The sequence below is a fragment of the Watersipora subatra genome, chromosome 3 (genome assembly GCF_963576615.1).
Source record: "Watersipora subatra chromosome 3, tzWatSuba1.1, whole genome shotgun sequence".
Lineage (NCBI taxonomy): Eukaryota > Metazoa > Bryozoa > Gymnolaemata > Cheilostomatida > Watersiporidae > Watersipora > Watersipora subatra.
This window is the reverse complement of record NC_088710.1, coordinates 43,451,287-43,478,932: the sequence shown is the minus strand read 5'-3', so window position 1 is coordinate 43,478,932 and position 27,646 is coordinate 43,451,287. Positions and strand designations below refer to the sequence as shown.

General features: G+C 35.1%; 1 protein-coding gene across 1 annotated transcript in view; it reads left to right on the top strand.

Moving 5' to 3' along the window:
* Positions 1-27,067, top strand: part of LOC137391466 (F-box/LRR-repeat protein 2-like) — a 34,316-nt gene extending 7,249 nt beyond the window's left edge. Inside the window, exons 5-16 of the mRNA XM_068077951.1 lie at positions 3,925-4,128; positions 5,796-5,899; positions 6,445-6,485; positions 10,553-10,685; positions 11,105-11,258; positions 12,478-12,533; positions 16,246-16,331; positions 17,859-17,982; positions 19,535-19,625; positions 20,518-20,667; positions 22,277-22,402; positions 26,380-27,067. Of these exons, the coding sequence (XP_067934052.1) occupies positions 3,925-4,128; positions 5,796-5,899; positions 6,445-6,485; positions 10,553-10,685; positions 11,105-11,258; positions 12,478-12,533; positions 16,246-16,331; positions 17,859-17,982; positions 19,535-19,625; positions 20,518-20,667; positions 22,277-22,402; positions 26,380-26,474 (1,364 nt within the window). The 3' untranslated portion in view covers positions 26,475-27,067. The remainder of the gene's footprint in view (positions 1-3,924; positions 4,129-5,795; positions 5,900-6,444; positions 6,486-10,552; positions 10,686-11,104; positions 11,259-12,477; positions 12,534-16,245; positions 16,332-17,858; positions 17,983-19,534; positions 19,626-20,517; positions 20,668-22,276; positions 22,403-26,379) is intronic.
* The last annotated feature ends 579 nt before the right edge of the window (positions 27,068-27,646 follow it).

Here is a 27,646-nt window from a genome sequence, read left to right as displayed (position 1 = left end):
GCTTCGTAATACAATTTTAGTTTAATTCTGAAGTTTCAAGTCAGACAATTAGTTCTTGAGATACCGCCGAAATACTGACGGTATTTTCTGTTGACTGAAAAATGTCTGCTGATACAACATTGGCTTTTAATAACACAGTGATTGAAATTCTTGGTAATGGAGTATAAAAATAGACAAAGCCAGAAAGTTTCTAGTTAATTGTCCTGAGTGCATGTGGAGCCGCATTCTTGAGTTTCTGATCAGGTGAGTGTTCAAGAGGCTGGTTCTCATAAACCAGATGGAGTTGTCAAACCAAATATCATTGGGAACCTTGCAGGAGGCACGGAGTTTACGCGTGTGAAGCTTAGACAAAATTCTTTCCAAAAGTTTGACACAATTGCACTGACAAAGGGAAATTTGTTAACGGAGATTAGCTTATATCTTCTCATCGAAACTTTCAAAGGCATACAATTTTGCTCGACACTGAGAATATTAGCGGGTAAAAGAGGGACTAATGATAAAAAATATTTTTAAGTTCTTCAACTAATTGCATCTGCTGCACACCTTGCCTGGATCAAAGTTAAATTTCTCCTGTATTAGACAGACTCTTATTAATCTGTAATATTGCTCACAACTCACCACGCATCTTAAAGATGTGGTTGCGTCAAATTTGAGTTGGTTTTAAAAGAAAGTATTTTTTTATCTCTTAGTTGATATGTTGTTTGTTGTGTTAGGCGATCTCATTGTCAAGATATTTGAAGATTAAAATCGAAAAAAAATTGATCGCGGTAAAAAACACTCAAGCTAAAAAAAAACATGCCCAGACTTGCCCAAAATGATGTAACGTGTAATACAACCTGTCTCTATCTTTCGTATTCACATCGGCTATTGCAATAAAAGTCTAGTCCTACGCAGATCTATGGGCATATATTTTATCTTGTATTTGCTCATGTTGGCTAGAATAAAATTTTTAATCCCGTTACAGATACATCATTATAAATGTCTCCAACGCCTCAAACAAGAGAAATTAAAAACTTGTCATATTAGCATCCTCTAAATGCTGTGTAAACATCTTAGTACCGACTACCAATTCTACCGGTCTACAGTAGTTATGTCAGTCAAACTAAGTAGAATAAGGTCTTTGTATCGGCACAGTTCCATCGCTATCACACCGGAAACTAGTTACTAAGTAAAATATATGGCGGATTAGAATGCCCTGAGTTTGCAAACCAAGTTGATGAACCGAGTTATATTTACAAACTAGAGTTTGTAAAAATAAGGTGCAATATACTGATATTGCAGTAGCATAACCGTAGATCTGATTATATTAACAATGATACACCGACAAGCACCCGTTAGCTAATAAAGATTAAACTATGTATGTACTGTAAATCTCGAACATTGCTTTTACCAGGAACTCAAGTTTACAACGCACGAGTTATACACCAATTTGAAAAACTTGGCTTCTGCAAACTGGGTAAAATCTTTATCCTCGGTTTGTAAATATAAGGTGCAATATACTGGTTTTACGGTAGCATAACCATAGATCTGGTTATATTAACAATGGTACACTGACAGGCACCTGTTAGCTAATAGAAATTAAAATATGTATGTACTGTAAAACTTCAACATGTTCAACAACTCGAGTTGAGAACATGGAACACGGGGCACTATAAGGCTCCATAAAAATAAGCAAGCTGCATCTTTGAAAACAATATGTGGCGAAACCAACTCGATCCCGAAAAGTCATGTACATTGTAAAGTCAAAGTTATCGAGTCATTATTGGTATCAATTTGCAGAAAAAAATTCACTGGTCATATTTAATTAGTGGATTCAAGTACTAAACAAATGGTAGAGCTATGCAAAAGTACCTGTGATACAGCTATGATTACACTTCATAAATCCATCTATCAGACAAGATTTCAGTACAAGTGTCAACGGGGAAATGATGTATTCAATGTTCTGCAAATCATGTTTTGCATCATCTTCAACAATATTATTTTATTATATAATTATTACAAGCAAAAAATTGTCATCTCGGCATAAAGATTTTATTAAAAATACCCATCCAAGCCCTGGCCACTCACATACTTTCAACCCATACAAAAGGACAAATTCATATACTGCAGCAAACTCAAACAAAATATGGTTTATGCAACACTCATTCAAGTCTCTCTCTCCCATTTATGGCAGTTTCCAAACTGACAAAGCTGCTTCGCTAGTGGGATCACATAAACATCCTGTAATAAATAAAACAAGTGCAATAAATATATGTCATTCATAGATATGTCATTTTAACGCGTATCTCATGAAAGCTTTCAAATTGGGAGTTGGATAGATTGCGAGTGTAATTTTAAAAATAAATAAATGTTTAGCAGAAGCGTAAGTACAAAAAGCCAACGATTCGAAGCTTTGGTTCTGGAAGCTAAAGATGTGCATTGATCAATCGATTTCCCTCATTTTATACAAATGAGAAGTGAACATCTAAAGTCTAATTATAAATCTAATTTACTAGCTAAAACTGCGAAAGAAAGTTTGAAGCAAATATAGCTAGGTGAAATGATAAAAATTTATAAAACGATGATTGGTGATAGCAAAAAGTTATAATTCTATTAATTAGTAAATGCATTCATGAGTACTAAAATTATTACTTTTGGTATATTCATCAATCTAAGCCATTGTAAATGCTAGATGCTATGGATTAAAAAGAAGCTGTCAATAACTCACTGTGCATCCGTATCTCACACACGCGCACAGGAAGTTACATTATAGCCTCAAACAGGGAAATATAATCTGAATGTAAACACAAAAGTTATATATCTATAATAGGAGACTCAAAGTAAAAGATAGATTTACCACCATTCTCCTATCTTCCTATGTAGCATAACACTGCTGATGCCTGTCTGTCCTAAACTTTAATCACCTGATGCTCAGAAAACTCAAAGCCACCTTCACAGGAACTGGAAGCATTTTTAAAATTCTGTTGTCGTCAATAAAACGTGCTGATCGAGTAATTCATTAAAGTAACGATGTTAATTAATTTAGTAAATATCGATGTCATTGCGATCTTATAATAAAGTAAAATCCCTAACTTTGAGATCACAGACAGCGCGTTTTTGTGAAGGATAGCATTTATTACGACCTATATAACAATTTCGTTCTGATGATTGGCTAATGAAGCGATCTTATATTTATCGCTTGTGCACTCTTTTCAGATGTATCACTCGTTATGTCACGAATGAAGTACTCGCTGGAATCTGAGCTTTTTAAAAGATAGCCTCATTCAAATGCATGTATCTATAGACAGGGTTAGTCTACAAAGACAAAAATGACATCAAATTGGAGCTGATGTTTTAGCCTTTTATTGGTCTTAATTTCATTAAATGGACCTTTTTGACGCAACCACATCTTTAAAGAACATTGTTTGATGAGAATTCTTATTTTGAAAAAAAAAATTTTTTCAAACAAATAAAAATCCAAACCTATTTTCAACTGCGGAAGCTGCAGGCTCTACCTTTCAGCTATTTTGCCACTTGGGAGGCAGTTTATTTCCATTATTTTTCTGTTTATGGAATTTATTTATCTTGATTTAGAAGTTTCATCTTACTTTGATTATTTTAATTCTGAAAATATGGTAAGGAATATGGTAAGGGTATGGTATGGTATGGTAATATGGTAAGGAATAAAACTATCATCTCAAAGCATGCGTCCTGTTTGTTGTCATGGCATTCGTTAGATTTTTTGCATGCAGCATGATTTATTCATTATTCTGTGTTCGAGGAGTATAATAATTTATTAAAAGACATAGAAATAAAAACTTAAGAGGAACTGAGCTTTAGTTAATCTGCAATTTATAATTATATGAGCTCAAAGAAATATAATTTAAAACCTCAAAAGTTTAATGAGATATCTTTTAACCGCCGCCCTTTGTTGTCTGTATGTAGTTTGTAAATACTGGAGGAACTTGAGCCGAGCATCCTGGAGGTCTGTGACGTCTTTAGATTTTTCTGCCATGACGAAGTTGGAGAACTTTTTTCATATTACTAACGACAACGTTATACAGGTTTTGAAACGAGCTGGAAAGAGGGTGACAACTGTTGACCTTAGCAACTGCCGGGGTGTGAATGATAAACTCCCTATGGTTATATGTAAGCCTTTCTTCATGCTTCTTTTTATAGATCCTTTAATATATATACATGTATATAGAATCTGGAAAAACTGAAAAAACTATATACAGCCAAACATGGATACTCACCCACGGATAGCTCGAACACATGGTTAATTCGAACGGTTTCTTTGGTCCGTTCCCACGTAATGATAAATTGCTATAGATAACTCGAACTCAACACTGTTAACTCGAACTGTTTTTTGCCCAACGGCTACTGAAACGGTTGTTATCGCTTTAGAAAATCACTTTATTCCAAGCCATAGAGGTAAACCTCAACTTTTTGTAATTCATAAGCGTCGTTATTACCACCATTGGCAAAGTATTTTTGTCAACGACTTTTCTAAAGGTTTGGTGAAATTTGATTTATACCAAACATCCGCTTAACGATCACCCTTCCGAAGTGAGGTAAAGTGAGGTAATCTTTGCAGAAAAATCAGCAAAATTGATCTTGGGTAAAACGCTCAAAAGAAAAAGATGTATTTTCTTTTGAGCATTTCAACGACGATCAAGTTTTGCCAATGCCAATCTAAAAAACGTCCTGGCAATAGCATCACCTCAAACAACGAACCAATCTCAAGTGATAGAAAAATTGATACTTTTTGATAAAAACGTTTTAAACTTCACATTAGAAGCATTTAATTTGAAACAAGCCATTTGTGCTTTTGATTTATATTATAGTTTGTATATGTACTGATGTCTTTTCTTTTGAGCATTTCAACAACGATCAAGTTTTGCCAATGTCAATCTAAAAACGTCCTGGTAATAACATCACCTCAAACAACAAACCAATCTCAAGTGATAGAAAAATCTCTATACTTTTTGATAAAAACGTTTTAAACTTTACATTAGAAGCATTTAATTTGAAACAAGCCTTTTGTGCTTTTGATTCATATTATAGTTTGTATATGTACATGTATCTACTAATAAATAAGTAAATACATGGACTTGTGACAGTGCTCTGATAACTTGAACGCTCTGATAATTCGAACACTTTTGCTCGGTCCCGTGAAGTTCGAGTTATCCATGTTTGACTGTATATATATAAATTATATATATATATACTTTTATATATATAATTTTATATATATAATTTTTTATATATAAATAATTTTTTTCAGTTTCACCTGATGTATGGTAACAACCATGAAACTTTAAGTAGTAAATAGTTTTTAAAGTTTACGGCTCTTTATACAATTAATATACATGTACATATTAATATATATATTAATATATATACATAAAAAAATTGTTTCCTCACCCCGGATACCCCGTATGGGTGGTAAATTCTGCTCTAACTCGGGTATATATATATATATATATATTAATTGTTGGTGGTAGATTGCAGGATATTGTCTTAGCAGATCGTTTGTTGAACTACTATTTTTCATATGAACACTAACCCTTTTGGTTCATGGACCCAAATTCAACCTAATTGAGGCGAGGGTTGTTAACAGAGATTTTTGCCTGCTGTCTGTGTTTGAATGCTACATACATGTACATTTATTAAAGGATGTTGCCTTTGTTTTTACATCTCCTTCTCTTCTCCTTGCTGTTTAGTATTAGCTCCCTTCAATAGCTTGTGTTATTCCAAATAACATGTTATTGACCTCAACTACTGTATAGGTAAACAAACTTTCGCTCATTCAGGTGAGTGTGTGACACTGCTTTCCACATTGAGTCTAGCAGACACAAGCCAGGTGTTTACCCCGATGGTTGCAGAGACCTTGGGAAAGCATGCTCCCCATCTCAAGGCAGGTCCTCACATTTGCTAGTCTTTATATTCCTCAGATATTATTACCGCTGCATAAGGGGTTAATTAGAGCAATTTAGTAAATTTTACTAATAAGGTTGTGCAGATTAGAGCTTATTGCCATGAGCTCTGACTTCGAATTGTTGGTTTTATACAAATAAGAGGGCTAAAGATAGTAAATGTTTGCTATTTCCTTGGCTAAAACTTGTATCCGGCTCCAATTTGCTTTAAACAACAATCTGCTTATTGTAGATTTGTCATATTATTTAGTACTAAGATGAAAAAACTCCAAAAGTTTGTAGCTTTTGAATACTAGGGTTATTCCTCCTAAATTGGTTTTCCTTTTTTTTGTTTAAAAAGTATCTCTTACTAAATACTTTTTAGAGAGTCCAGCACATCTCATGCATTTTAATGAATGTAGAACCATCAAAGGCGACACAACTCTTGTTTAGAAGCTTTCGGGCATCAGTTATTAGTTTTAAATTATTTTAGGTTCTTGGCAGTAACACGATATGGTGCTTTAATTGCATGCATTGTATGTTGTAGGCTTTGAATCTTGCCAACTGTACCGGTGTGAGTGATAAAAGGTATGTTTTCTGTACATTAGTTGTGAAGCTGTGATCATCACACTTTGATTAAAATGTAGATTGTTATCAAGCCTAGTTGACTTGTTTAATTTATTTCATCCATTAGCACTCACTGTTTAGTGTATAGTACTTTAGACTAATACTGTCTAGTGTATAGTACTTTAGACTAATACTGTCTAGTGTATAGTACTTTAGACTAATACTGTCTAGTGTATAGTACTTTAGACTAATACTGTCTAGTGTATAGTACTTTAGACTAATACTGTCTAGTCTATAGTACTTTAGACTAATACTGTCTAGTGTATAGTACTTTAGACTAATACTGTCTAGTCTATAGTACTTTAGACTAATACTGTCTATTCCTAGCTTATAGGCAAGTGTTTCTTAGGTAAAAACGTTTACACAATCTTTGAAATTCATTCTTGTGTTCACTCTGGGAGATATGTGCTAGCGGTTGGGTTAAAGGGTTGTTGTTGGGCAAATGCGTATGAGGGGGTTGGTGGAATTGTTTTGGGAAAGGAAAAAGATTTATAAATAAGTTAAATTTATTTGTTTTTTTTTAAAGGGACCATTTAAATAGCTATAATACTGTACTATAAGAGGAAATTATTTCTGCTGTGCCATTTTCTATGGTTGACTTAGTGGTAACCAGCGACTGATGGCCAATGTCACGACAGCACTTTAGTTAGCTTTTGCACAATGTAGCCAGCTATATAGACTATACTGTTATCTGTAACAAAAATTTGAAATCATTAAGTTCCACAAACTGATCAACTTCTCGAGTAGCCTCTGTGATGAAAATCTCGTTTTGAGCAGTAACATTACCTGCCTTACCAGCATCTGATTTTGCACCACATTTGCTGATAAGTTTGCGAAAGGTAGCCTTAAACTGAGTAACAGTAGGATTATTATTCCAACCACCTAAACAAAAGCATCAATTATAACAATTACATAAAATCAACAAAAATGAATGTTTTATTCACATAAACATAGTACCCTTAATATACAACAATACGACTAATAAAATAAGCAAAAATAAAATGGCTCAAAATGCTACCATCTCGCTATGTAAAATGAAAATGTGGCAATTTTCACTGGAAGTCATTCACACCCATCTTAGGCATGAAGCTTAAAGGTTGACTTGCAACAAAATTCGCATTACAGTTATTCGGTATCAAAAGGTTCACCATGTCTTACTCTGCTGTGTTGTAGGTGCAAAATATGTGGAAATGTGATTACAAGCTCTTAAAAACTTAAAAGCGAACAGTTAATCACAGTCATCACGAAAACGCCATAGATTGGAATCGCTTTATTTTGATGGCGTTTTAAAACACTGATTATTGTTTGGACACGTGAATAGAAAGGCCAATAAAAGGCTCAATATAAAACGTCTCGTAGCACTAGTTTATGACAAACACTTCGGGTTCTACCTAAAAGCCCGTATCAAATATAGATGCTCGCAACTGTACTGTTTTGTTTCGGCTTGGTCTAACCATCTAGTCGTAATCTGATCATGTGACCCATACTTCCTGCCAAATGATGCGAACAAGTAAACACTATCACAGGTGACCAACAGGCTTGTCATGTTTATCAGAGGATGATATGCACTTCTGAGCTCAGGTTAAAAATTAAACGACTTTTTGCAGTAGGTTTTGAGATATCAGTGCTCAAAGTGGCAGCATTGTGATGATGATGATGAATTAGAAGCGCAAGGACAATAGACATGGTTTTATTGAATGCGTGAAGTATATTTGTGACAATATTTCGACAATTGAGGTTGCATGAAAGTGTAAACAGAAGCCATCGTGTTCAATTATGGCCCATTTGAGCCATTTTGGAAAGGGATTCCGAGCCGTTTTGGAAAAGGATTCCAATCTATGGCGTTTTCGGGATGGCTGCGATTAACTGTTCGTTTTTTAGCTTTTAAGAGCTTGTAATCACATTTCCACATATTTTGCACCTGCAACACAGCAAAGTAAGACATGGTGAATCTTATGATACCAAATAACTGTAATCTGAATTTTATTGCAATTCAACCTTCAAGGATGTTTAAGAGGAGTCGCTTCCCCTATCTAGAAAAGGTAAAAATAAACATGTTTGCAACTTTTTTATACACGTTCTACAGTAGAACAGCTATCATATCTTATTATCAGTTTATTTTTGTTGTTTAATTCATGTAATACATATCCATAATTAGCTTGATCAAAATTATAGCTCAACTCCCTGTATTTGTTTCAAAAATGTTTATTTAGACTACTAGCGAGTACAAAACATGTACATGCACTGACTTTTCTCCATTTATCAAATGAACTTTCTGTCTCATCAAATTCACTTACTCTCGTTTAACAAGACTTTTGCTTCTATCCTTGTGTACAGAACTTATCTTAAATTATGTTCCAATTTTCTTACTAAATCATTCCTACTAACAATTAGATGGGTTTCAAATCTATAGCTAAGCAGACAGAACAGAACATACCTTGTGTGGGAAGGTGTACATTCACAGCTCTCTCACATTCTTCTAGAATTGTATGTGAAAGCACTTCAAATGCATGCTGAGTTTATACAACTCAAAATTGTTCTCATGAAATACTTTCATAACTGGATACGTTATGTATACCATTGTGTTAAACAAAGAAGTATTTGCCTAGCTAGGTTATTTGATGTTATTCTGTATGAGTTTAAATTACTAATAACTTTTAATAATCAGACTTGTAAAGTTGTACATGCCTCTAGAGAATGCTTTGATAGTTTTTGTCGTAGATAGATGTTTCCAAATGATAAAAAATTTTCTGAGGAATCATTTAATATGTATATTGTATTTTCTCAGTGACACAGAGTGGCGGTAAAGGAGCGAAAATTCAAGTTGCCATGAAATTGTGGAGTGTTAATACATTTGTACAGATGAATATTTTTTTATTTCGCTTCAAACGAAGGAGGCTATGTTTTGGGCTGTAGATGTAACCTGTGAACCACGTGTTTATCACATTACATATGGGCTGTAGATGTAACCTGTGAACCACGTGTTTATCACATTACATATGGGCTGTAGATGTAACCTGTGAACCACGTGTTTATCACATTACATATGGGCTGTAGATGTAACCTGTGAACCACGTGTTTATCACATTACATATGGGCTGTAGATGTAACCTGTGAACCACGTGTTTATCACATTACATATGGGCTGTAGATGTAACCTGTGAACCACGTGTTTATCACATTGCATGATTCTAAATGTTTGTGGTCGTTCCATGACAAAGAAGCGATTCACCAATGAAAGCACACGAATGTGTGATTACATCTATGATTTTGATTGGCTCAGTTGGCTTGCTTATTGTTAAGACACTGAGCTCTTATGCAGCTTATACCTTATGACAGCTGTCAAAGTATTGCAGCTGTCGTAAGGTGGATTGATGAGCTTCATATTTAGCCAAGTTATAGAGTGACTAAAATTTATTGCACTTGAACATTTTGTATGGTTTACAATAAAATTAAAAGCCTAGTTTTAAATCCGAGCAAACCACACTCATCAGATCAGGTGCTGAAACTTTCTTGGTTTGGTAACCACCTGATGAGCACTTTTTAGCACCTGATTGAGTCTAGTTTTCTGATTTAAAACTGGGCTTTTAATTTTATTGTAAACTATACGAAGCAGGAGTCTTTCTATAACTTGATTTATTTTAGCGGTCTTATTAAATTGAGCGCTTTATACATGAAGTCACAACAATAAAACTGGTCTTAACTTAACAAACTAGTTAATAATTTAAAAATTAGATATATAGTTTGCAATGATCCAAAGAAGCCTACAGGCCAAACACTATGTCCATGGCTAAATATGAAGCTCTATAAATCTATGATAAGCTCAAGTCTATGATAATAATAAGTCTATAGTGAAATACATCTGTGATAAGATTATGTCTATGATAATAGTAAGTCTATAATAAAATACATTTATAATAAGAGGAGCTTTGTCCTGGTACATTTTCGCTAATCGACTTCTTACGTTGATCATTTTAACGACGCACATTTCATGATTTGTTTATAGTAATATTGCTCATTTTTTTTAGTTTGACGACCTTGTTGAACTTTAAACCAGGTCTAGAGGACCTTGATATATCAGGGCTGACATACCAAGGGACTGGACGGCCTCTCATTGCTTGTCGGAATCTCAGGAAACTAAATATCTCTCACTGCCAGCAGGTATGATGTACTTCTGTTAGCAGATACCTTTGCCTATGCCAGCAGGTACCCTCATTCACTGTCAGCAAAATATTTTTGTCAGTAATTTACCTCTCGCTGTCAGCAGGTGCTCTCTTCTTCATCAGGAGTACTCCTACTGTCAGCAGGAGTACTCTTACTGTCAGCAAGTACCCATTTTCATTATCAGCAGGTATTTTCTCTTCTTTCAGTTTACATTTCTCTTGTCATCAGGTAGCTTCTATGACTGTCATCACATAGTCTCTCTTTCTATCAATACATACCTTTGGCCAGTGTCAGCCATTATCCTTTCTTACCTTCCATCACCATTCTTGAGTATTAGTTTTTGATCTTTTAATGTAGATATCATCATGTCAGTGTTGCATCTAAAGTATTATAGAGGAGTCTGTTGTATATTTAAGATAACATCAGCGGTATTGAATGAAATCATCGACTCGGTGAGCGACACAATAGAAAAGCTCAACTTATGTTTTTTGCGGAATCTGACTGAGATCAACTTCACAAAGATGTGCCCCAATTTACACGAGCTCGACATCAGCTTTCTCAGCATTGAAAGTATGTCTACTATACGCTTGTATGGTTACTCATTATTGGCTTGTGTTTACTTTGAAATCTTGTTAGTCAAATGGTGTCAGCCGTTGCCAAAAAGCATTTATATACAAGGGTTTGTGAAATAAACTGGACCCTTTTGTTGGAAAACTAAAATTCTCATTTACAGCATTAATACTCATTGTGAATTTAGTCAATAACCATAAATTATACATTAGATTAATCTTCTTTTTGTCCTGATTTTAAATATGTAAACCAAACAGCAGTAATATTATGTTTTTGAGTGGTTATGCAGGTTAAATCTTGTACATTTCATTTTTTAATGGTTGAAGACAACATTCTGTACAGATATAGTCATACCACATACATTTTTATCAGCTCATCTCAAGTCTTATGCATGTATATGACATGAATTAAGATTTTTAGATTCATTTATATATATTTCCGAAATCCAGGGATTCAGTTTATTTCACACACCATTGCAAATTTTTTCATTTTACAAAAACATTGATGTACATACATATGCTGCCTGTGGTCTTTAATGGCAGCGTAAGTGCAAACATGTACATACATATGCTGCCTGTGGTCTTTAATGGCAGCGTAAGTGCAAACATGTACATACATATGCTGCCTGTGGTCTTTAATGGCAGCGTAAGTGCAAACATGTACATGCATATGCTGCCTGTGGTCTTTAATGGCAGCGTAAGTGCAAACATGTGAAGCAGAACAGCGTGTTGTACCACGCTATACCTGTCCCAAGAAGGGCTTCACAGGGTGTTGTACCACGCTATACCTGTCCCAAGAAGGCCTTTACAGGGTGTTGTACCACGCTATACCTGTCCCAAGAAGGCCTTCACAGGGTGTTGTACCATGCTATACCTATCCTAAGAAGGCCTTCACTGGGTGTTGTACTATGCTATACTTGTCCCAAGAAGGGCTTCACAGGGTGTTGCACCACGCTTTACCTGTCCCAAGAAGGCCTTCACAAGGTGTTGTACCATGCTATACCTATCCTAAGAAGGCCTTCACAGGGTGTTGCTATACGCTATACCTTTCCAAGAAGGCCTTCACAGGGTGTTGTACCATGCTATACCTATCCTAAGAAGGCCTTCACCGGGTGTTGCACCACGATATACTTGTCCTAAGAAGGCCTTCACGGGGTGTTGTACCACGCTATACCTGTCCCAAGTAGCGTTCATTTTTCACAATGATTTTTCCACTTTAGTCCACTGGATGCAGCCGACTGGTGTGAAAATCGATTTCTCTGGAGCCACAAATTTGGTAAGTTTATTGCAAGGTGTCATGAAGCTGGCATGGCATGGTTGTTTACATGAGGTTTTTTTCTGCAGTCGAGTCTGGCCCATTGAACTCATTATGTGTTGTAAATACAGTCTCCTTACTCCGCTAACATACACAATGTTATTTAGCTAGATGAATATCTCTTCTCTTTCTGGTGTTTTTCATGTGTTAACACTGCAGAAAAATATATTTTTTATATCGTATGCCAGAATGTTCTATTTGGTTAATAGATTATGAGCGGTTTAGAATTGTGAAACCAGACAATTATACACCGGTGCATCTGGTCAGCTAAAACCGACTACTTTTTGGTTTGATGGTTTTTAGCTCGGGTTTTTATTTGAAGGCTTTCATTTATGTTTCCACTTAATATCACAAGGAAACATTTATAATATACTTACATTAAGCTCTCATTAAATCTGGCCATATTCAGGATTTTTTCCTTTTCATTGCAAAATGTCTGTTGACAAAAACACGAGCACATTCATTGAGGGAATATATCCTTAATGCACGTGATGACATACAGTACTCTTGAATGAAAACAATGAAACCCTGAGTTTCTAATCAAATATATCAGATATATCGTGGCACATTTATACGGAAAATAAGTTTCAAGATTGCTGATTCAGCGTTACACCGCTTCAAGTGGACCTGATTTTACACAGTAAATAAGTCATAGTGAGTCTGAATCTATAATTCTATAATTCTTCAGTTACGTGAGAATTTGTTAACATCACGGAACATCGCTCTAATGATACCAAAGAGTAATCTTTAACTTTTAAATGCGGTTGTGTGGCCCAGTGTTAAAATGCTCGTCTACCAAGCTGAAGGTCCCGAGTTTGAGACTCTCACGATGCAACCTTTTATGAAGCACTATAATTACTATAATTACTTATGTTTGTTCCGCAGTGCGGTAGTTTTAAGATTAAGATATAGTAGATAATAAAATTATCTGTTTAATATTTTGATAAAGCAGTTAATTATCATTTCGTCACTATTCCAAAAAGAAGCCATGTATCAGTCAGCATGGTGGAGGGTACATGTTTAAATTAGATTTGAGTGTAGCAGCTCCGTGTAACTCTTAATCTCATAATTTGTCAAGATAAAAGGCTCTGGTCTCTCATTTACCGTACAAGAAGATCGTAGCTCGCACCACTTTTGTATCTTTGCCTAGAGTTATTTAAAGTTATCCTTTTTGAGCTACCGTAGGCAGACGAGTCTTCAGAAAATGAGATCTGCGATAATCAGCGTATAACACTCTCGATCCTATAGGGTGCATTTGTTTGAATTGATGAAAATTTATGAAAAGTCAAACTGTACGTTTGCTGATAATTATCGGGCATTGTACCATATTTCTAGCTTTTAAAAATTTATCCAATAATTTTTCAACATTTGCATTTAATTACCTATTATACCTCAGTTGTTATGAGCTATTCCTTCTGTATAATGAAATGTTTTTGAGCCCAAGCTAACATATGTATTGGACAAAATGCCTTTTCTTTTAAAGCGCCGTTATCAAGTCTGTGCTGTAATCTATTTTTGCAGCATTTGCCTCAATTTTTGAAATGCTGGATTGCACTTAAAGCTTTGTGAAGAAAGATAAGTCTTTAGGCTGCTGAATTATCATACTAAATAGTAATCATAACTGTGGCAGGCTTAGCTAAAAACAAACCTACTGACTCTTGCTTGTTCCTCATTTTACTGTAAATTTTGACATTCATTTAAATTGTCATGTTTATAGATTATGCTATATGACACGCATACCGACTTTGAGAAATATATATAGATAGAATATAGATTGAAGGTTAACTAACTAAAAGAGAACTAGCATGAGTTGAAAGTAAACATGTATTATTATTTCTGTATAGCCACGCATTACATCACCGTAGTAAACTCACATAGATCTCAGTCATATGCGATTTGCTATTTTTAGGTTTGCTCATCGACTTTATGATTTGATATGGTTTTATTTTTCGTTTTAAATTTTTCGTATAACAGGCTTTTTGGTAGGCTCTCATCAGTGCTATTTACCCTTGGGGTGTTGTCTAGTCTCAATTTACAATCTTCTAAATGTTGAAAAAGGGTTAAAAGGTTATTGTTGTCTTGCAAACAATTCACTGTTTTAAACATCTGGAATATTTGAAATCGTTCAGTTCCATTTTGGTCATCCTAGCCCTTTGTACAGGAACCATTGCATGCAACTTTTCTATTATCTCATTGCTTGAATGGTTGAAAAAGTTTGGAGTGCCTTTACTGCCAAGTTGTGTGAAAAAGGTCGTCATAATAGTACACACAATAGTACATACAAAGTGTATAGTCATAATATTACATACAAAGTGTATAGTCATAATAGTACATACAAAGTGTATAGTCATAATAGTACATACGAAGTGTATAGTCATAATAGTACATACAAAGTGTATAGTCATATTATTACATACAAAGTGTATAGTCATAATAGTGCATACAAAGTGTATAGTCATAATAGTAGTACATACAAAGTGTATAGTCATAATAGTGCATACAAAGTGTATAGTCATAATAGTACATACAAAGTGTATAGTCATAATATTACATACAAAGTGTATAGTCATAATAGTGCATACAAAGTGTATAGTCATAATAGTACATACAAAGTGTATAGTCATAATAGTGCATACAAAGTGTATAGTCATAATAGTACATACAAAGTGTATAGTCATAATAGTACATACAAAGTGTATAGTCATAATAGTACACACAAAGTGTATAGCCATAATAGTACATACAAAGTGTATAGTCATAATAGTACATACAAAATTATTTATTGTTCAACACTTTCAAGCATAAATCTGAATACTCCCCTAGGCTGTTTCTGACCAAAGTGTGAGAAAGTATGGGTATGGATTAGACTGTCCCTTAATGATGAGAAAGTATGGGTATGGATTAGACTGTCCCTTAATGATGAGAAAGTATGGGTATGGATTAGACTGTCCCTTAATGATGAGAAAGTATGGGTATGGATTAGACTGTCCCTTAATGATGAGAAAGTATGGGTATGGATTAGACTGTCCCTTAATGATGAGAAAGTATGGGTATGGATTAGACTGTCCCTTAATGATGAGAAAGTATGGGTATGGATTAGACTGTCACTTAATGATGAGAAAGTATGGGTATGGATTAGACTGTCCCTTAATGATGAGAAAGTATGGGTATGGATTAGACTGTCACTTAATGATGAGAAAGTATGGGTATGGATTAGACTGTCCCTTAATGATGAGAAAGTATGGGTATGGATTAGACTGTCCCTTAATGATGAGAAAGTATGGGTATGGATTAGACTGTCCCTTAATGATGAGAAAGTATGGGTATGGATTAGACTGTCCCTTAATGATGAGAAAGTATGGGTATGGATTAGACTGTCACTTAATGATGAGAAAGTATGGGTATGGATTAGACTGTCACTTAATGATGAGAAAGTACGGGTATAGATTAGACTGTCCTTTAATGATGAGAAAGTATGGGTATGGATTAGACTGTCCCTTAATGACTAGATGAGACTAGGTCATAGACTCTCCCTAGATTGTAAGTGGATATGGATAGACAAGCCTATCAAACTCTACCTTCTCACGGTTACCTTGTGAATCTTTAGATGTTGCCTATCTCTGTGCTGAATTTAGTGATCTCTTTTGGTAATTGTTATTATTGGTGTCTACAGACTCACCTCAAAGCTGTATCATCAGGAGGTTTCATCATTTTGCCTCAGAATATTGAGAGTTTGCTGAACAACTGTCCGATGCTGAGGTTAGTATATACGGTATAATCTAAGTGTCGTTCTGTTGCCCTGTTTATTTGATAAACAGGGCAACTGACAGTAGAATTTTTTATTAGAATATTTCCTTACTATTGGAAGTTAATGGTACGAGTTTGTATCACCTCGTCTAAGACTTGAAAGCTTCCACAATGTTCAGTCTTTTGGTATCTGCAGCTGGCACTTTGGGAAGTTTTCATATTCTCACATGAAAGTTGTATATCCTTGTGTCTGCTTGTTATTTGTTTCTTGTTACCGGTTTGTTTACTGTATACATTGTTTGTTTGTTACCTGGAGTTGTCTACTCTAGGCAATCTTTGTAGATTCATTCGGTTCTCCTTTTAAGGCTACTCTCTATAGGCATGCATATGACTACTGCTAGTGATACATGCAGTGTTTGTCTTAAATTGCTTCTAAATTAGATAGTTGTCTGCTACCTTTGGTTGTTAATTTTGGGTTTGCTTTCCTTTGGTAATCATTTTATAAATTTGTTGTTATTATGATTATTATTCGAAGTTGTGGAATATAAGCAGAGTATTACTACATTGGGTGATTTATTATATGGTGGTGTTTGCTATTGATAGGGTCCTAACTGCATTGGGGAGCTCTTCCCACAGAATGGTCTACTCTGAATAGGTTCCACCGCATTGGGCATCTCATTATGTGGAGTTGCCTATAATGAATAGGATTCTAACTGTATTTGAGCACCTTATTAAATAGAGTTTCCCTCTATTACTAGTAGGGCCCTACTGTCAATAGGGCCCTACTGCATTGGACAGCAAACTATATGGAGTTGTCATCTATAAATGCAGTACTAAGTTGATGATTTGGTTATATCGAGTGGCCTGTCTGTAATATCGTACTCTGTTGGGTGGCTCATTCTAAAGCATTGTTCATGACTGCATTTAAATTACCATTTCAGTTAGTTAAAACAATTGTGTAAATTATATCCTTAATAGGATTGTATAAGAACAGTATCATTGAAATATTTTGTTGCAAAAAATAAATTGACAGGAATAAAACTGCATATTTATAGAATGTGATCTTTGGTGAAGTTCATTTAGGGCACCCATAGAAGGCCAGCTCTCATTGTTTATAGAGTGCAGGCTTAAATTCCGAAACACCTATAAATATCATGAAAGCTAAATAAAATTATATGCTATCATATAAATTTATCTTTTAAGTAAATTTATCTCTAATAAAAAATCTTTAGGTAATGAACTTGTTAAAGTGCCAGAGTTACCATAGTGAACATGCTTTGTTATATAAGTTTCAATGGTAACACCCACCTGCTCGTAGACAACACTTACTTGTACACAGACAACACATACCTGTTCTCAAACAACATTTACTTGTTCTGTAACAAGACCTACCTGTTTTCATTCAGAGTAGTTGATCATAGTAAGTGCGTGCCAGGCTGTGAAACCTCCTCCTACAAGTACTGAAGATGTCTAAACTCCTTCAATAGATGATACGTTAAGCGGATGTTTGTTGTACATAGCATGTTATAACTTTTTTAGGAAAATTGATTTGTCTAGGAATGGAGCCATTGAACCATATGATGATAGTGGAATCGGTCTCTTCATGAACCGTCTGAAGCATTTGACAGAACTTAGAGAACTTGATCTAAGCTACAGCGACTTGGTAAGTTATCTACAGCCAACTCTGCTTTCTCTCCTACTTTTCTTTGCTCATTATTTGAGTCACAAAATTTTGAGCCTCCGAGTGTCAATCAATATAAGTATTATATAACTGAACTGACAATAGATGTGCTAAAGTGAATATTCACAGACAGCCATGAAATATGTTCACATTTTTCTCTTATTTTTATTTTGTTTACACCTATATGCTAGCTCATTTACATTTCTTTTAGCTCGTTGATTTTGGTGATAACTCTATGCCTACATCAGATCTTCTAGCTTGTTGGCTTTGGTGATAACTCTATGCCTACATCAGATGTTCTAGCTTGTTGGCTTTGGTAATAACTCTATGCCTGCATCAGATCTTCTAGCTTGTTGACTTTGGTGATAACTCTATGCCTGCATCAGATCTTCTAGCTTGTTGACTTTGGTGATAACTCTATGCCTACATCAGATGTTCTAGTTTGTTGGCTTTGGTGATAACTCTATGCCTTTATCAGATGTTCTAGCTTGTTGGCTTTGGTGATAACTCTATGCTTGCACCAGGTTAAACTTATACCAGAGCCTTATCGATAGTTAGGTTGCTTTTGAAACATATAAATAGCCTGGAGTCTTTTCATTGGAGGGCAGTGTGCGCACACTACTGTTACTTATCTGAATGGGTTTTTACTAACGAAGAATACGGACATACAATACCCTAACACCAGTTGCTGTAAGACATTGAGCTGTGTGTCACTAGAATAATAGTCATATCTGACTACCAGGGGTTTCTCGCACTTGTACAAAGCCTCATTTGAATTTTGTGGCAATTGGTTTGAAGAGGCAGCTGTAGTCCAGAGGCTCAGCGGCAGCCTGCTTGTTGGTAAGGGGTGATGATTAAGAGGCATGAGTAGACCAATTAATTAAGCAAAATCTGAAGGAACCATAATAATTGCATGCCTATTCCAACAAAACTTGCTAAAAAGCCTCAATTGAGCGTAATAAGACGATTATATTACCATAGAGGCTGAGTGGCTTATTCATCAGCCATTGCTGGTGCATGTAATTGTAAAATGAACTATAGTGTTAGAATGGGCGATTATTGCTAGCTCACTTTCAGTTGAACTCTACTTTCGCAACAAAAAATTATTTTTATTAGTAAAAAATTATTGTTTGTTTCAAAGCGTGCATTTTAAGTTATAAATTCATTTATTTCTTAGTGGTTTATGACATCCTGAGGTTAGTAAACACTTCACTCGACATGCTAAATAAGAAATGAAACAATTTTTGCTCTCACATTGCCTTGTCCAAGGTATTGTTTGTAATTTTTGTTTGGTTTGTTAGTTGTTTGCTTCCTTTGGATCGTTTGGTTCTGCAAATGTAATTAGCTTACAATCGTTATATGCTAATTAAATTATAATTTAGACCCACATAAATAGTTTACGAAAGCCTGAGGCTGACTTTTATTTTTGTGTCAGCCCTGAAGCTATAGCTCTCATAAGCAGTTGTCTTCTCATGCCCTGCACTCTACTGGGTTACATGTGTTTATTTCATCGCTCTCTACTTAATAATTTTAGTTTTATAACGGAGGGCTTGACCAGCTGACAAAGCTTCCCAGCCTTGAGAAGTTGTCGCTCTGTGGCTCTGAGCCCTTCTTCACTGGAGAAGGTAGATAGATAGACAGACACCCTTTCTAGCTATTTTTCCAAACATACCACAAGCGAAGTAATTAGCATCGCTTTGCCTATTTACCGTGGCAGAAGCGATGCTAATGTCGCCTTTATTTTGCACTCTTTTTTGGATCGAGTGACATTAATACCATTGGCCTCAGAATTTTTGCTAAACTGTTTTTAATATACGTCGAAGTATCAGACCGGGTTAAACAACCAACTACTTTGATTTTAAAATATCAGAAGGATACTGTGATTAATTATTTCGATGGTGTCACTTTCAAGGTTTTAAGGAACAAACCATAAAGCTTGGGTTTAGAATATCGACCTAATGTTTTCAAGGTTTTAAAGGTTTTTATAAATTTACGGTTAGAATACACCATAACAATGGCTGCTATTATGTCATACGGTGTTGCTGAAGACTATTTTCATCGTTTATCTAAACGCTTTAAAGTCATCACTTAGGATTGTGAACCACATTATGGAGGAATCTAAAAACAGTGGATAGGATTTAGACCTTAGTGACTTTGAATAGAGTGTAGTTCTGATGATTGTGATGGTCCGTTTTTTCAGGTACACTGTCACTATAACCATAGCAACCACTACAGCAACAACGAAAGAATTCATTGTTATTGGAGTAACCAGTCATTATTAGTACCATTTTGTGGACACTTTTCTACTGATCACTTTATTATGGGTTCGCAAAAATCCAAGAAAATCAGAGTGACGGGCAAATAGAGATGACGTTTAATTAAAGGTGGCATTCAAATAGAGGTTTTACAGTAGTTGCTTTGTGAATACAATTTTTTCGCATTATAGTTTTAGATAGAATCTCTCTATTCTCTGAAATGTATAAAGTTTTGTAACAACTCTTTCGTGTTCCATTTTAGCGTTAGGATATTTGATTGAAGACATGCAGCAACTGAAATACCTGGATGTTAGTGGAGTAGAGTTGGATGACTCAACTAAACTTCAGGAAACATTGCTACGAAACTTCTCAGAGTCATGTGACCGACCTCCTCTAACCCTTGTAGTTGGTGGTGAGTTGGGAAATCGACAGCACAAGTGATTGAGTGGCCAATCAAATAGTGGCTGACTAAATGAATGCTTATAGCACCAGTTGTTAGTAGACTTCGATGGCTTTAAATTCTACTGATATGAAATCTTACCGCTGCATTTTACTATGTATACAGACCAATCTTGATTTTCTATTGGCTCTGCACCTCGATTAGCAAAGTTATTATGCGCTTGCAGCCTTCATTAATGATTTGTATGAAATAGCTTTTTCAATTAGCTTGCTTGATGAAAAATTAAAATTCAGTTCAAGCTGGAATGTCTCATATCTTGAACAAATTGGCTTTTGAGCAAAAATTTGAACAAGGTTTTTCTTTAGATGTCAAACAAAAATTTGGATTATCAGAGATCACCCGCAGACACCTAAAAATGCAGCTCAATTGACCTAATGCTCTCGCTTGCTTCGCCTTTTTTGTCATTCTCTCTTTCTTGCTCTTTTTTCTCTCTCTCAGTTGTTATTTGACTGTTGCATACTGATATGTTCATTGCAGTTTACAACATACACTGACCAATATAATTTTGTGTTTTACATTGTGTAATAATGTGTTATTTTACTTCTATCTACCATTAGAATAAGGTTCATAAGCTATTTCTTAGTTTAAACTAAAATGTGTGGAAACAAGGTTATTTTGGAATGGATTAAAATTGTTTACATTATTTGTAATAATGTAAATAAAAAATTTCGTAGTTCAAACTATTCACTTTTTAAACTGAGGTAAAACTGTGTATGGTATTGAATTGGCGTTGAACCAAGCATGACAACAGTAAAGCCTATGCATTTTGTCTTAATAGTTTAGAGTTATTTTCTCATGAAGCAATTTATAATCATTTGACACACTCAGTAGTATCAGAGTCCAATGACAAACACGGTCTGATCATTATTATAGTTGTACTACTGTCACTCAATTTCACTAATGGAGATTGTACTACTCCAATGATGCATTATTATTATTAAATTGTACTTTGTTGTCCGGAGCTTAACACAAATAACATTTAAAGGTGGCATAATATTCATGACTAAAACAGGTCTCACCATAAACATGTGTAATTATAGGTGTGTTCTCAGCGTACATAATAATTTGGATACCCTTAGCTGAGACTTGAAGTATTTTGTGTATCAATAAAAGCTATATTATATCGCTATTCTAATAATTTAAAATCAAGCGCCTAATATTTGTTAAATCTTTATTCACTCAGTTTAAATGTTATAATAACAGTTTTTTACAAAATCTTCAATTTTGATATGCGCCAAGTGTAGGTACGAACAACCCAATGTTTTACTTGGATGCTCTGATTAGCGTGTGCTTAGTGAAACTCGGAGTCGTCAGCAGTTGAGTAGCCCACACCTACTTTGTGGAGGTCACACCTGCTTTGTGGAAGACAACTTTTTACATGACAGTTTGCTTGTACTCAAGGTCTCTGTATTGACATGAATCGAGGTTAAATATGCATAACAATCTGGGTTGCTATAAGCACCCTCTCTATTCTACAGATGAATAAGTTCTACATTAAAATGCTCATTTTTGGAACTTGGCATTTTTCATAATGAGTCACTTCAATATTTCTCCATTTTAGGCTGTTGCCTGACTTGCCTGGATGAAGTGGCTCAAAAAGCTCGAGTGGTGATAGACAGTGCAGACAACAGCAGAGAGACTCTCAAGCTGCCCTATCAAAGGACTCTCCGTCAGCCTCTTGATTTTGGTTAGTAGTTCACTCTGGTCTTGTGTACTTTTAGTGGGTATTATTAGTAGTTCACTCCAGTCTCGTGTACCTTTAATGGATATTATTAGTAGTTCACTCCAGTCTCGTGTACCTTTAGTGGATATTATTAGTAGTTCACTTGAGTCTTGTGTACTTTTAGTGGGTATTATTAGTAGTTCACTCAGTCTTGTGTACTTTTAGTAGGTAATATTACTAGTTCACTCGAGTCTTGTGTACTTTTAGTAGGTATTATTAGTAGTTCAGTTGAGTCTTGTGTACTTTTAGTAGGTATTATTAGTAGTTCACTCGAGTCTTGTGTACTTTTAGTGGGTATTATTAGTAGTTCACTCCAGTCTTGTACTTTTAGTAGGTATTATTAGTAGTTCACTCGAGTCTTGTGTACTTTTAGTAGGTATTATTAGTAGTTCACTCCAGTCTTGTGTACTTTTAGTAGGTATTATTAGTAGTTCACTCGAGTCTTGTGTACTTTTAGTAGGTATTATTAGTAGTTCACTCCGGTCTTGTGTGCTTTTAGTGGGTATTATTAGTAGTTTACTCCAGTCCTGTGTACTATTAGTGGGTATTATTAGTAGTTCACTCAGTCTTGTGTACTTTTAGTAGGTAATATTACTAGTTCACTCGAGTCTTGTGTACTTTTAGTAGGTATTATTAGTAGTTCAGTTGATTCTTGTGTACTTTTAGTAGGTATTATTAGTAGTTCACTCGAGTCTTGTGTACTTTTAGTGGGTATTATTAGTAGTTCACTCCAGTCTTGTGTACTTTTAGTAGGTATTATTTGTAGTTCACTCCGGTCTTGTGTACTTTTAGTAGGTATTATTAGTAGTTCACTCGAGTCTTGTGTACTATTAGTGGGTATTATTAGTAGTTCATTCCAGTCTTGTGTACTTTTAGTGGGTATTATTAGTAGTTCACTCCAGTTCTGTGTACTATTAGTGGGTATTATTAGTAGTTCATTCCAGTCTTGTGTACTTTTAGTGGGTATTATTAGTAGTTCATTCCAGTCCTGTGTACTTTTAGTGGGTATTATTAGCAGTTCACTCCAGTCTTGTGTACTTTTATTGGGTATTATTAGTAGTTCACTCTATTTGTATTCACTTTTGGTTGGTACGGTGCTACCTACACTGTCAATTTATATTTGAGTTACAATGTGGATGGGCAATAACAGCTAAAGGCAGCATACAAGTAAAGCTACATATGGAGTAGCTGCCAGTTTTTCTTAGTGTTTACAAATGTATCTGTTCCAAAGAGAAGTAGCGGAAGACTGTTGGTCATAAACAATATTTTAATTTAATCGTAATATTTTAATTATAAGTTTAATGTTTTAAAAACTAAAGTTGTTTTTTGAAAGCAAGATTTTTTGATGCACTCTCTTGCTTGTTTAATGGCTCTACCTTGCTTGAATATGTTGTATATCTTTATGGTGATTAGCATATGAGACTCTCGGTTCTATAGGCTGTATTTGTTTGAATTGATGAAAATTTATGAAAAATCAAACTGTACGTTTGCTTTGTTTGGTATTTTATGTCTTTTCAAGGTATATCAAGGTATATAAGCCACATAGCAACCAAAGGTCGAGTCCAAAGCTCCTATAGTATTTTAACAATTAATCAACTGTGGCTACTGTTCAGCTTAACTCAACTATCTACAACAGCCAGGGTTACAAACCTGTGGTAATAGACCTATACATTCAAATCTGGTGGTGATGTCATCATCCAGAAGTTTCTGCAGACGATGGATGATGACTTCAGCACCAGGTTTTACATGCAAATAGCATCAGGTTTGTTAAACAAACAGCACCAGGTAAACAGTACCAGGTTCCATGTACAGGCAGTGCCAGGTTCCATGTACTGACAGTACCAGGTTTCATGTACATACAGTACCAGGTTCCATGTACATACAGTACCAGGTTCCATGTACAAGCAGCAGCAGGTTCCATGTACAAACAGCACCAAGTTCCATGTACAAACAGCACCAAGTTCCATGTACAAACAGTACTAGGTTTCACGTACATACAGTACCAGGTTCCATGTACATACAGTACCAGGTTCCATGTACAAGCAGCAGCAGGTTCGATGTACAAACAGCACCAAGTTCCATGTACAAACAGCACCAAGTTCCATGTATAAACAGCACCAGGTTCCATGTACAAACAGCACCAGGTTCCACGTACATACAGTACCAGGTTCTATATACAGACAGTACGAGGGTTTATGTACGGACACCAGGTGCCTATCCGCAAAGCATTGGTCTATAGTTCAGTCTGCGTTTTATCACTACCCTAAGATTCGTTTAATATCACTTTTTTATGTAAATTCATCCATTGTGTGTCTCATGCCTTTGTATACTAGTGAAGAGGTTCAGCATTTTAATAGGGGTAGGAATTAGCCTTCTTATCAGTTGTGAAAGCCTTTCATTCGATTCAAGGTCATCAAGCTTGTGTCATTGTTTCTCATGGATGCAATTGGTCAATTCAAATAACTTCATTAAGTTTACATTAACTAGTGGTATCAACCTTGTAAAGCTTTAAGAGTCTTTAGTCTTGATAGAGAATTCATTCTTTCTCATTACACTTTTGAGGAAAATGCATTGCTGATAATTCAAACATCGGAGTTCCTCATAGTTACATTCCATATCAACTTACTCAGGTTTGTTCACTTGTCAGGCATTGCGAAATTGATCAGACAAAACCTTTTAAGTACTGTTTCTAATTGACATTTTTATAAACAAGGACCTTATTTATGTTTTTATAGCTATTTTCTGGGAAAAGGTAATGCTGTCAATGTTATGGCTGCCTCAACAAACAATCAACCAATCATTAATAGCTTTGTATTTATCCCTTGGTGAAAATTATAATTTGCTATTGTTTATTGTTTTTATAAAGAATTCAAGGAGATTTCAAGAGTAACACTGCCGGACTAACTATCTTTCAACCAAGTAAAGGAAAATTCTTGTAGCGTTTTAGAAGTCTTCATGCAATACACTTGCAGTGTTTAGTTATTCGCAGCAAAGTGCCTGCATCTGGTGCTTAGTGAAGCGTGGCACAGAATTGATACATTCTTATTTAAGAAATATTAAAGGCCAAAGAAGTGACTTAAACGTCAAACTATTCAGCAAGCCATAGCATATCAAAAGAAACATCTTGCTTAGTGTTGTTAGAGGATTAGCCATCAAGTCATCTTTTTTATTATGATAAATAGGGCTTGTTAAAGTAATCCCGTATTCAAATACTCATTTCAGTTCAGAATTCAGCCTACAGTCACATTTATAAAGTATATAATTTGATCATGAAGTAGAAATCTGTAATCAATCCTCTAAGACTCTCTGTCTTTACTAAAAGCTGGAGTTATCACGTCAAAAAAGCTTGACCTTTGTATTATACTGTCTGTGGCATTTTATCCGTCACACCCAGTGCTTTAACCTCTTCCTTCAGGATTTTCACTAACCTTCTCTTGCAGAGGAGTTGTCTTTTACTGTTAACATTTGACAAATATTTTTTCCAACCCTTTTTATTCTAGAGCCACAATCGAAGTGTTTTGTTCGCGACTGTTTTAAAGCCTTTTCCAGCTTTTTTCTCGGTGATACTGTAGTTTTACCTAATGACGGCGTAAGAAGAATTTTACTGGCTTTCATCTGATTCGTCCTTTTGAAAGAGCAGTCATGACCTATGGGTCACGCAAGGACCCATAGGTCTACATAAAAGGGTTTAAAAGGACTGAAAGGGACCTATGGGTCCTTTTCAGTTGCCAAGAAAAGGAATGACATCCTACCTTAGATTTCCCTCTGCAACTGAGCATGTCTCCAGTTATTCATATTGAATATATGAATAGCAATAGAAGCATTTGTTTGCTATAATGTAGCAAATATTATGGCAAGCCTGATATATTATACTAGGCTTGTGTTTGTACAGCTTTTCAATTTTGTCATCTAGTAGCTTATTGACTGAATTAAATTTATAGATTATTGGGATGAAGATGAATCTGACTCGGATGAGCTAAGGGATGATTTGGACTTTGAAGACTGGGATAATCAATATGGGTACGAGTGGTCATAACCTTCTCATGACCTTCTCAGCTATTCTAGTCACCTTAATAGACCTCAATCATTTACCGGGGCAGGCCATGTCAACTGAATTGGACGATTGCAAATGTGGGATTAATTATGTTTTTCATCTATGTTTGTGTAGTTTTAATGTAACCTTTTCATAAAATCCGTCTCTATTCGCTAATAACAAGCATAAGGTACGATTTAAAAAGGTCACTTGCTCTCACAGTGAATGCGTTAGCGCATTGATTGTGGTATGCGTTAAATTGACATGAGATGTCAAAGTTAACTATTATGGTACTCCCTGGTAGTCAGCACCAAAACTGACTATAGCCAGGGAGTACCTTGATTACCTGCTGCTGGTACTCTGTGGTCACATCCAGCAGCACTTCTTATCTCTCTGTGATGACATTTACAATCTTATTGTTAGTAATAGTAGTTTACTTACTGTACATAGAGCTGAAACTGGCACAGCTAGTTATTCCGACCAGATACATTGGTGCTGCTTCTTTCTTGTAGCAACAATGATCTCTGAATTGAGATACTGAATAGAAAAGTGCTTCAAGAGATTCTTCACTGTACATGTTATATTTTTACCTACAGTTGCAATATATAAAAATATAATTGTGGTGTCAAAAAAATATTTGTTTTATCACAATTTCACAAAATCAAAATAGTTGTACATTCTTTTTATTGGAATCCCAAACAAAGTACAGTCGTACTTCAACTTACGAGCTTAATGCGTTCCGAGACTGAGCTCGTATGTCAATTTACTCGCATGTTGGTGCAATTTATTTATATATAGAACAATTAAATATATATTTATTGGTTTCCATACTCTGTAAAATGCAAATAAAACACTCAAAACAAGATAGTGTAACGGAAAGAACATGTTGGTTATTGTCCTAACTTACCACTTGCTTTCAAAAAGCAACAAATAAAAAATAATGCAAGGAAATGTGTTAAATTAAAATGTAAAATTAAATACATACAATAGCAGTTAACACTCGCATTTGCCAGGGAGGGAGATATAAGTTATCCTTCGTTACAACATTTGACTTTGATGAATTTGGATTTTATCAAAGTGTTAAAAGACAAACTTAGAAGCAAACCTAAAAGCAAACTTTCATTTTCAACTAAACGTAATTAAAATTTCTTCGGCGTTCATAGTTTGAAGTTTCT